At 31.4% G+C, this 12,819-nt stretch overlaps 1 protein-coding gene across 1 annotated transcript; it reads left to right on the top strand.

Moving 5' to 3' along the window:
* Positions 1-7,090: 7,090 nt before the first annotated feature.
* On the top strand, positions 7,091-8,846 carry LOC106754573. The gene is made up of 2 exons (XM_014636605.2): positions 7,091-7,960; positions 8,507-8,846. The coding sequence occupies exons 1-2, from the start codon at positions 7,507-7,509 to the stop codon at positions 8,584-8,586; spliced, it is 534 nt and encodes a 177-aa protein (XP_014492091.1). The 5' UTR covers positions 7,091-7,506; the 3' UTR covers positions 8,587-8,846.
* Positions 8,847-12,819: the final 3,973 nt, after the last annotated feature.

Below are 12,819 nucleotides of genomic sequence, written 5' to 3'. Positions count from 1 at the left end.
CATCTCTTTTTCCCAAGCTTGGGGATATGTACTTGCAGCAGCTTTCCACATTAGATTCTTCAACTTTTGCCCAGAGAACTTTTTCCTAAAATTTGCATACATGTGTCGCATGCAAAATCTATGTTCTGCCTTAGGTAAAAGTTGTTCAATTGCTGGCAGCAAACCCTATTTGTAACAGGGACCAATCTGAATTTTTTAAATGAAAATAGGGACCAAATTGAACAATGTAATTGAAAATAGGGACCAAATTGAACTTTTTAATTATAAATAGGGACCAAATACAATACGAATTGTACAATTATTATTATGAAACAGAACAGAAAACTGCACATACCTTTTGTTGATCAGACATAAAAGTGCATGCATTGCCAACTTCAGCACCCCCAAGGTCTTCTATCAACAACTCTAGAAACCATGTCCAACTGTCTTTGTTCTCAACTTCCACAATTGCGTATGCCAGAGGTAACATCTAGTCATTAGGATCTCTCCCAATAGCTGTTAATAACTCCCCCTTATACAACCCCTTCAGAAAACATCCATCCAAATGAATAAATGGCCTACAACACACGAAGCTAACCTTGCAAGCTTTCAAACAAACATAGAATCTNTGAAAAACTGACTGACCATTTCCACTATCCACTTTAACTTGTACTGTTGAACCAGGATTACACTTCAATAATTCATGTGCATAGTCATGAATTCTTTTGAACTGATTTTTGAAACTACTTTCAAGTTTCTCAGATGTCATTATCTTTGCCCTACGAGCTTTAGAAAGGGTGACATTGGTATTCCATTTCCTCAAAGCTTTTGAGCGTATTTCATTTATCTTCAAATTTGGATTTTGTTGCATTGAATTATCCAATGTGTCACTCAACCACTTAGCATTCATCATTTTAATGTTGAATTACTTACTGCAACTATGGTTATCCACTACTTTTCTCAATTGCCATGTACTACATCCTTCCATATACCCACAATAAGCCATCCAAGGACAACTCTTTTGGGCACCCAAACATCTCACTCGTACCCNTCTATTATCATTCTTAATAAACTTCAAATCTCTCCCACCATGGACTGCATAACTTCGAACAGCCTCCATAAACTCATTTTTTATCCCTAAATTTTGTTCTCACTTCCCACTTGTATTCAGACATACTTTTTTGCATAACAAAGGTCCCAAATGGACCACAACTTTGGCTTTCATCCTCACTTCCACTTTCATCTGGGCTGGGCAAAAACTCTGACTCCCACTCATCATCAAACAACCCTCTATCATATGGGTTCTTCTCGGTATGTGCAATATCAACTTCATCCTCACTTCCACTTTCTTCATTTTCACTAACTTCCACTGATACAGCCCCTTCTATATTGTCCCTAAGTACTTCATCAACATTAACATCAACATCCACTAATCCTTCATCCCCTTCTCCTTCATCAACATCCCGCTGTGCTTCATGCCCTTCTCCTTCAAGACTATGCACATCCCCTGAATCATCAGACACACTTGAAGTATAATCTTCAACGTGTACTTCCTCCTCCTCCAAATGTACTTCTTCAACGTCAACTTCTTCCTCCACATGAACCTCCCTCTGTTCATCATCCATGTCATCCTTCTCCTCCTCATTATGGACGTCATCATTCAAGCCCTCCCTACCTAAAGTTCCTTGACACAGCAAAAGAACTTGGTCTTGTTGTTGTTCACTTGGTTCTATTTCAACCAACTCTGGGTCATCATCCACACCGTGAACCACATACACCTTAACTTCCCCTAACTGTTTGGCAATGCCTACCATATTCATTGCACTCTTATCATCATCCAACTTAAGTAGCATATTATCAATGCAATAAAATATGTCTCTCACATTAATATACCCCAATTCTTTAACAACATCTACTACTTCGAAATAACTCCATCTGTCAGGGTCCACACTCCAATATGTCTTTTCCCCACCAACATATTCAATAGGATATTGACATACTAGGATCCCACCATGGTGGACCACAACATTAAACCTCTCCTCATACATCTCAAAAGCAACCCTACAAAAGTAATTGTTATGGGCATGTGATCACTATAGAAACGCTACTGTTAACATGTGACCACATTATCAAACTCAAAAATCCACCAATACCAACCACTTATCATACGTTACACAATAATGCCCTATATAAATTTCAAAAATTGTTACAAAATTTGTAACTTTTCCAAAATCTAACACTGAAACGAAAATATTAGGGGTTTTACAGTCTTCAACAACAAAACCTAGAAATTTATGTGCTACAAAGGAAGGAACACGAAAGCAAACCTGATTTCGCAGATATGATTTCCCAATGAAAATTGCTTCTGATTACAAAAGCATGTTACTGGTGTGGAAGGCCAAACTTCTTCTTCTCAAGTTGCAGAAGTTGTCCTTCCCAAATTCAACCACTTCTCAATCTCGCAAGTTTCACAATTTTCCTCCTAAATACCTAACTTTAATTTTATTACCAGATTAATTAGAAGTTTAATTTAAAAAAATCCTAATTCTAACGGCTAAATGGCCTCCCAGTCAGCAAAAAACTGACACCTCACTTAGCAGTTGCACATGTGGACTAGTTGCCGTTATGAATTTTAACGGAGTTACTGAAAATGACCAAATTGAACATTAAATTCGTTCTTTGGGACCAAATTGAACACAAATTCAACACAGGGACCAAAACGAATTTTCCCAACCAAAATTGGGACCAAAAAGAGCTTTTAACCTTTTTATAATTTTATTATGAATAATTTTTATTTACTTGGTTGGCAATTTTTTATTATAGATATTAGTTTTTTATTATAATTTTTAAAAAAATAAATTCATTTATATAAAAATCAATAAAATTGATAATGTTAATAAAATAAATCTTACAAATTGATCATTTTAATATATAAATTGATTGTTTTAAAAAAAAGTATAAATTATTGTCAGTTGATATTATCTCATTTTATTAATGGTGGTAAAATTCTAACTCCATACTCATTATGTTTACATAGTAACCATACAATCATCTAGAATTGATGACAATGATAGACTTTAAAATATTGAATGTTCCTTACATAGAAAGTGAAAACTATTCAAATTAACTTCAACTTATAAATACCACATTAACATTTAATTTAACACAAAACCAAACATGCACTAATATATTTAATTTCTTAAACATGAAAAAAAACTTTTAATTGTTAAATTTATCCCTTTTTTTAACTCATTCATAGAGTCCATGTCATAGTTGTCAAACACATAAGTTAACTCGTTCGAGTTTATGTTTTCAGTCATGGTTTTTGAGTTAACTCGAAACTAAACTCGTTTTTGGACTGAACTTGGTAGAACCATATATAGACTCGGTGGAATCGTTCAAAATCGCGATTTCACAACGATTTGGCGAGTTCGAAAAGGTAGAGAAACGAAGAAATGAGAAGTCTTTTTGTTTAGGGTTTAATAACCCGATTAGTGTTCTTCATTTTTGTTTCGTTTCACTCTACTACTAATCTTTGTCGCTTGTGATCAAGCTTTGCTCCGTTTGATTGTCACCCGTGGTCATCATTCGTGATCGAGTTTGGTCCACTTGTCGATCGTGGTCGCCACTCATTTGCTCGTCGTGGGTGGTCCCGTTTCATCCTCGTCGCCATTCACCTGGTTTGCGATCATTGTCGCACTCGCCGCCGTCCTTGCTGTCATCTTCGTCGCCTTCCTCGCCGTCGCAGCTTCTGGTCTAGCCTTCTTCAAGCTGCAAGTGGTGATGAGTGAAATTTTCTTATTTTAAAATTACAACTTGTATCCCTGTATGATTTTATTAGAAATTGAAATTTTTATTGTTTTATTCAGAAACGAAATATACTTATGTTGTTATATTCATGTAAATGATTTTTATTGAAAATTATATTGTTTTATTAAATTTTTTATTTTTGTGTGTAAATGATTTATTAAAAAAAAATTAAATTCTTATGGTTTTATTACAAGAATGAAATTTTTTGTTTGTGTTTTTTTAAATCCTAAGTTCTGCCACTTATTTTTAGTGAAAAAATTTAGAACATAGCAAGTGGATCAAATTTAATGGGAACTAATTCAAGTGCATCTTCATTCCTTAAACACGATGATGCCATTATTAGAGGATTATTAAAGGATCATAGAAATAGTCATAAAGACTTTGATATTTTTATTTATGTTTTATAATATTTTTATGAATAGTATTTTTATGAAACTTGTGTATTTTAATTGATATCTTTGTATGAAAAATATTTTTATGAACTTATTTTCTTTTTTTCATACAAAAGTAAATTTTTATGAATTTACGATTCAAGTTTACAATACTCTCAAAGTTTAATTAAATTTTCGGGTTTGAAAACTTTGGTCCACGTAGAAACTCAACTGCATATAGTTTAACATTTTCACATGTTATCAGTCAAAAACTACTCTTTCTATAATCTAAAAGTATGGACAATCAAGAAACGAGCCATAAACTCAAGATAAAGGACAAATAAGAATGAGATACAATTTTTATATTAGAACTTAAGTTTTAAAACATTCAAAGTTTTTTCTTTATTAATAATTTATAACTTTATTTACAAACTTAAAAATTATTAATATTGATTTGTTTTTAAGATTAATGAGTCTTGAATGTAAGCCATATGTGTTGTGGGGCTTCTAAACTATCTTCGTGAGAATGATTATGTCACGGTAGTTATTTTGTGAGAAAGTCAAATCATATTTCATACATTTTCGTACTTCAACCTACTCAACACATCAATTTTATTTTTATTATCTAAAATATCATTCAATATTAAAATTAGAAGAAGTGCTAATGATACAACCCCAATCTGGAGTTCCAAAAGATCATGAGACTAGAATGATATTTGTGTAGCAACATAAAATCACCAACACATGTCTAACCAAATACAAATATTCTAATGATCAATTAAGGGTATTATTCAAAGGATAATGATATTTAGACAACATTTTTTTTGACAATATTTGAATATTGATTACATGTCAATCTATGATTGGTCAAAAATCACTCTACAATCAATAATAATAATTATAAACATCATTGTGGAGTAATTTTTGACCAATCACAGATTGACATATAATCAATGTTCAAATGTTGTAAAAAAAATGTTGTCTAAATATCATTATCCTTGTTAAAATATCAATGTCATAAAATTGGGTTTAATATTATGGTTTTTCTCCGTCGGTTTTGATTCTATAATGTGTAATATAATGTGTAAGTGTGCAAAATATATAATATTAAATTTGAGTAGGACATTTGTTAAAATAATTCAACTTGAGATATTAGAATAAAATAAAACCTGAGAAAACTTTAAAACATAATTCAACCTTTTTTAGTATTGTTAAAATGGGAGAACTTTACTAAAGTCTAATGATTTTTTTATATTTTTTAATTAAAATGAATTTATTTTGATATCTAGTTTTTTTATTCAACATAATCTAATTAACTATATAAAGATCTTTCATAGGTAACACAAAATTTAAAATTTGAGAGAAAAGAATCAAAGATAGGAAAAATAAAGATAAATGATTTGGAGTATTAATAATATAAGTTTATTTTTACATTATATATAAATAAAATAAAACCATATAAAAAACTCACAAACTTATTATTTTAATATTTAAAATGAAAAAATATCATTAATGAAAATTATAAAAATAAAGATAATGTCATTGAAATATTCCATTTAGTAAACACTATAATAAAATTTTTTATTATAGTAAGTTTGATTACACCCATTTTTGAGTTGCTAAATTTTGTTCAAACAATCTTTCTATTTTTAAATGAGCTCTTACAACACTTTTAGAGTTTTTTATTTTCTCAACACTAAAAGGGTGAGAGACATGTAGAAAGATTCATCTCCAAACTTTGTGAGAAAGTTGAGAACTTTGATATGTATCATCTATTAACAGACAAAAATTAATTAATAATAAAATTGGTTGATAATTCAAATTTATTAACTTATTTATTTTTATTGATAAAATTTCATGAATAATTTTAAAAACTTTTTCTAACAGTACATGTTATTTTTATTTTCTATTTAATTTCATGAACATGAAAAAACAACTTTTTAATTGTTAAATCCATCCTTTTCGTCAAACTCATTTATAGAGTACGCGTAGAAACTCAACTCCGTATAGCTTAACATTTTTGCATGTTACCATTCCAAAACTACTTCATTTTATAATCTAAAAGTATGATAATCAATGAAGGAGTCATGAACTCGAGATTATAGAAATGATTAGATACAATTTTTATATTAGAACTTAAGTTTTGAAACATTAAATGTATTTTCATTATTGATAATGTATAACTTATTATTTGTTTGAGTCCTCATCGTATCCTAGATGAAGTTGTTTGTTCATTAAAATTTAATATTATTTATTGTGATACAAAACTAGGAATGATTAAATTGCATTATAATTGTACTTGATTGATGAAAGTGGGCTATCTATAAAAAAACATATGTTTTCAATATATATTTGAAATAATGAAAATAATAAAATTAAATTTGATATACTATGATTGTTATTTAAAAATTAAAGGAAATGGGTGTAATAAGATGTGTTCCTTTTAGTGTAGTTTTAAATGAAGTAAGAAACCCTAATGAAAACGGTCAACGAAAACAAAGACGGGAGTATCTAGAATTAAATGTTATAAAATTATTAAAGAAAAAACTATAGAGCTAATTAATTATATATACGTTTGGATTTAATTATAATTTCCAAGTTTTTACTAAAAATTGTTCTGTTTTATCCGATTACAAGCGTACACTTTATTTGAAGTTTTACCATTGTTACTATATATCTTCTTTCATTGGATACAAATATACACAACAATTATTCTCTTTTGTTTTGAAAGATTAAGAAAAATGACAGATATTTGAATTTATAACTAAAAATTAAATCATAATCTAATTAAGAATGATGTAAATAAATGCAACATTACTATTAGTGGAAGGAAGCAAGAGAGCCTCATAAATTTGGGAAAGGTTGAAGTAAAGCATATTCTGATTTTTATCCTCGTATCTGCCCAAAAGTAGTTAAATCATGTTCTATAATTAACAGTTGCTGACAGTTACAAAGGAATGGTCAAACACCAATCACCAAATAGAAACTCCCATTAATAATCCTCATTATTATTTAGCTCCCTTCATTTTTCACCATTTTCACCATTATCGAATTCAACTCATTGTACCATCGGCACAAACCAATCAACCCTCCACGGCGGCGAGGCGACCACCCTCTTTCAAGGTTGCCTCCGCCGATCACCACCACCACCATCACCACCCACACGTCCTTCCCTACCTACTCATCAATTCTTCTTCTTGAACAAATATAAATAAAGCGCCACCCTTTTGCCTATAAAATATTATATAGAGATAGATATATATACATATACATATAGATACTTTCATGCATTGATAGGTGTAAATATACACATTGAATCGATCGAATATATACACAAAAAGTATACATGGGAGAGGTGGAGCAACGTGTGCAGATGCAGGAGGTAGATGCGAAGTTGCAGCAGCACATTACGTTTGCAGAAGATGCGTTGAAGAAAAGGAAGCGGTTTTTGTCGAAGCAGTTATCGCTGTGTGCGGCGCCGCGAGACATCGCATGGGAGAGGAAGAAGAAGCAAGAGGGGAGGACGAGGACGAGGACAAGGAGGAACAGTTTTCATCACTGCGACGACGTCACCGACGATGACCTTCACGAGCTCAAAGGCTGCATAGAATTAGGGTTCGGTTTCAACGAGGAAGACGGCCAGACACTCTGCGACACCTTGCCTGCTCTCGATCTCTACTTCGCCGTCAACCGCCAGATGTCACCGGTCTCCACCCCTAACGGCCGCGCCTCTTCTTCCTTTGGCAGCACCATCAACGCTATACCACCTGACTCTGATTCTTGGAAGATTTGTAACCCAGGTCAGTTTTTCACTTTCTTTTTGCATCTTGCTCTTCGTAATAAGTCTACACTACTCCTCGTCATCGATTAAAGATAAATAAAGTCAATTTATAATATATAAATGGATAATGATATTTAGACAATATTTTTTTTAACAACATTTGAACATTGATTACGTGTCAATATGTGATTGGTCAAAAATTACTCCACAATAATGTTTATGATTATTATTATTGATTGTTGTCGAATTTTTGACTTTGACACGTAATCAATGTTCAAATATTGTTAAAAAAATGTTGTCTAAATATTATTATCTTATATAAATAACTGCAAACTTTACTTTATAAACCGATTTTATGGATTAAATGAAGCTTAAAAACTATTTTCTGAATATGATTTCAAAGCATAGGTCAGAGTGTATTATAACGAAATCTATTAAGTATTCAAGATATTTTTTTACTATAAAGTTAATTTTTTTAAAATGAATGTAATGTGAAAAGTGGATATATGATATGTGTATGTGGTTAAAAGTTTTGGTAGTTGATGGTGGGTGGAAATGTATGTAGGGGACGACCCTGAACATGTAAAGACGAAGTTAAGGCATTGGGCTCAGGCTGTAGCTTGTTCTGTAATGCAGTTTCATTGAGGTGTGGAATTTTTGTACAGAAGAAGATATATGTTCTAGATAAGCACAGAGAAAGAGCAAGAAGGCCAAAAACAGAATCTGAAATCTTGCTTTCGTTTCTGGACACTTCAAAAACAACCAAAACACAAAACAAAACCGTGTTACTTTCTGTCGGGGTTTTTTTTTCGGAGCTTTTCCTTTTTACGTTTTTATAGATATGTTTTTCGTATGTCTCTCCGAGGTCTATCCATGTATACAGGTTTGAGCCACTGGTAAATACTACGGCGTATAGGAATTTGCGTTTCTTTACCATGATTCAAATAAAATGTAATTGCATAAGATTCGCCTTTAATACCATGAAATTCTTCTTCCAATTTACTCTATGCATGCATGCACCAACTTTTCAAAAACAGCGTAAATTCGGCTTCTATTATATACCGTGTATTTGGAACATGCTATATTATTGTGTTATTTCCTATATAGGCGTTTTCTAATTTCTTTAATTAGTATAATAATCACGGTTAAGGTTGCTAATATGGCAAATATAAACCCTAAATGGCTTGAACGACCACCCATGCAACTCAAAAAAACAAAACAACCCTATACAGTTTTCTTGTGCACTACGGGGCACGAGACAAAGAATCGGAGGTTGAATGCGAGAAAAAGAACAGATTTTTTTTATGAATTTGTTTTTGGTATCACTTTAAAAAAGAATTAAAAAAAATCTAACAATTGAGATATTTTATATGTATAAGAATCTACGTTCATATCTTATTTTATCCAATAATATTAGATTCTGTTTCTACCAACACCAGTTTTGAAACCATCCTACTTGATGAAGTTGTGCTGATAAATCTATTTGTTTAAAGAAAATTAAAAAGAGAAATCGTTAGACTAAAGTAAGATAATTGAAATTTCATGGTAAAAAAAATGAAAATATTTATTTTATCTAAACTCCATTTTGAAATTAACTTTTCCAATAGAGTGATATAGTTTATCAAAACCCAGCATATTAGTATTATATTTTTGAACCTAGTATTATTGTATCATATTTTTTGACTTTAAAATATGTGCTATCATTTACTTTTATAATTCTTAAACATAAAAAAGAATTATTCAAGTTAAAAGAAAGATTTGTTTGGAAAAGCAAAGAAGAAGGCGACAGAGGATATCGAGTGAAGGGAAATGGAAAGAAAAACAAACATAAGTGAAGAAAGAAATTGCTGAGCAAAATCGAGAAGAGAGACATAATTGAGCAACGTGGTGGTTCTGAAGCATTTATCATAATTTATATAATTTTTTATTTATTTTATTTGGGTTTAATAACTATGAGAAAAAAATGGGAAATATAAATAGTATATTCAAATGTAAAGGAGGTAACAAATTATTGTTACAATTTAAAAACTCTTAGAACGTTGCAAATAGGAAACGTGACAAATTTAGTGACGATTGTTACAATTTGTATCATTGCTTTCGTCCATTTACTCTATTAATTTTTGTTTCATCCTTGATAATTTATATTTCTAGTTTGACCATTTTAATCCATCTTCATGTTTTTCATTTTTATTTGTTACCATTTACACTATAAAAATATACAATTTTAGCAGGGGTTATTTTTAACGTTAGTGGGGGTTTTAACTCCTGGAAAATACAATTCCCAAGTTGCAAAACTCTGGGAAAAGAGATGCAAAAACCACTGGGAACCTGTGTCGGAATTGGCAGGGGTTTTGCAAAAACCGTTGGAATTAGCAGGAGTTTTGCAAACCGTCGAGATTAGCCAAGGTTTTGCAAAAACCGACGGAAATAGACGGAGTTTGTTCCAAAACCGCTGAAAATAGTCGGGGTTTCCTTCAAAACCGTTGGAAATGTAGTGATAGCTCAATTTTTTATTTCCATTTATCAATATATCCTTTTCCAAATCATTCCATCCAAAGCACCAAGGTTCATTAATCAATTCCCAACCAAAAATGGTAGGATCATTTCTATATTCAATTCCAATTACAGTATTCTTCCTTGTTCAATTAGTGTAAAGGTCAAAGGTCCTAACCAAGTAATGAATACCCTTCAAGCCCTTTATGAGATTGCTATCCGAGACTTTTTCAAGGAGAAAAAAAATGTTTCAATGAGACAAGATAGCTTACGTATGTGATTGCTTGTCAGGTATATGGAACTCAGAAGGAAGAGAAGGATCCTCACGCTCATGAAATTTTATATGGAAAATGATATTTTAACATTATTTTTTGACACTATTTTAACACTGCACACGTGTCAAAATATGGTTGAACGATTTCAAATTAAAAAAACAAACTTTGATTTTTCTCTTCCAAATATATCTAATGCAAAAATATGAGGCTCTTCGAGTTGCTTATGTTGATGAGAATTAATAGCACAATAGGATTAATATTAGGTACATTTATCACGTTCTTATTTATATTAGGTTCAGGTCTGCACCATAAGATTCATATTAGGTTTTTACCTTTATTTGCACAATGTTTTTGCACCTAATTTCATTTACTAACCATAATAAGAAAAATATATGTTTGTTTGTCAAATTATATTCTTATCCAGCTGTTAATTAAACGTGCTAACAGATTGTATATTAGATTTGAAACTTACACTATCAGTGGACTTAAAAAGCCTCCATACTCATCTTCCGGGGAAGATCCCAATGAAAAATAGTCACAAATGGTTTTATATCTGTACACGATTGTTAATATATTTCGTTCTAAAATAAAACAAAGAATGTTGTGATCAACCTTGTAATGATGGTACGAGTCAATGGCCACGTCTCCGTTGCTTCTATCTTGGATCTTAGCTGCATTTCAATAATTCAAAATTATTTAGCACACATATTTTGTTTATTATTTAAGATCATTCAGAAAAATATTATATTTATGGGTTACGTATCTGGATATTTATGGGTGAAAGTATCCTATACACTTGCTCCTCTACCACCTTCCATTGCACCTTCGAACTATATATATGACAAACATAAAAGAAATAAAAATCTCATTCAGGAAAGTAATTCAGTTACTCTATAGATATATTTTATGTATGGAAAATGATATTTTGACACCATTTTTTGACACTATTTTGACACTGCATACGTGTCAAAATGTGGTTGGACGATTTTAAATTAAAAAAAAGTTGAGATAAGGATATATTTGGAAGAAAAAAACCAAAGTTTTTTTTTTAATTTGAAATCGTCTAATCACATTTTGACACGTGAGCAATGTCAAAATAGTGTCAAAAAAATGATGTTAAAATATGATTTTCCTTTATGTATATATGCGGTTGGTTTTAAGAAGTATATATGCTTGATGGGAGGAAGCAATGAAACGTGTTCTTACTAAAGAAAGTTGTGGAGAAAGTAGAAATGTACTAAGGGCTTTACAAAACCCCCAGAAACAAACCTCTAGTAAAATAGGTTATTTTTGTAGTGTTAATCTCCATTTGTTATTCCAGCTTTATATAAAGGTTAAATATGTCTTTTGGTCCTCATATTTGTACTCAATTCTCAAATAGGTCCTCATGTTTTTTTTTGTCCCAATTCAGTCCAAATATTTGTTAAATTGAAACAATTAAACCCTCTCCGTTAATTTTGAACTAACACCGTTTGCAAATGATTACGTGGATATAAACATTAATAAATTATTTATTTTCATTCAATTACGTGGCAATTAAACCTTCTTCTTCCTTTCCTTCGTTAATCCGTTAAGGCCTTGAGGCCTTCAGTACAATAAAACCATGAACACTCTTTCTGCTTTTAATCCACTCCAAAAACCTTTCCCTCTTTCCCTCTGCTTTCAAGCTCCTCACCAGATAAACATAACAGAAAAAGGAAAATACCAGAACCACCCCATTACAACCTCCACCCCAACTCACGCATCACACCATCATCATCTTCAACTTGCTCTGCACAAAGCCACAGAAACAAAATCCAATCACAAAGAAGAATGACCAATTTCCAGCACCCAACACACACTTATCATTCCCAATCTCAATCCACAAAACATCAAACAATAGAAGAAACTAGTCAATAAGTCAATAAGTGGCATTCAAAAATGAGAAGAGGGGAAAACGGGTTTAGTTTCCCGACACAACATAGTCATCGTTCCAGTAGAAGAAACATCAATCAACAGAGCTGCATTTAAAAAGAAGGTTAAATATATGTTTTAGTCCTCATATTTGTCCCAAATTCTCAAGTAGGTCCTCATATTTTTTTTTCTCCCAATTGCATCCAAATTTTTGTTA

This window comes from Vigna radiata, unplaced genomic scaffold (genome assembly GCF_000741045.1).
Source record: "Vigna radiata var. radiata cultivar VC1973A unplaced genomic scaffold, Vradiata_ver6 scaffold_443, whole genome shotgun sequence".
Taxonomy (NCBI): Eukaryota; Viridiplantae; Streptophyta; class Magnoliopsida; order Fabales; family Fabaceae; genus Vigna; species Vigna radiata.
This window is presented reverse-complemented; position numbering and strand designations above follow the sequence as displayed.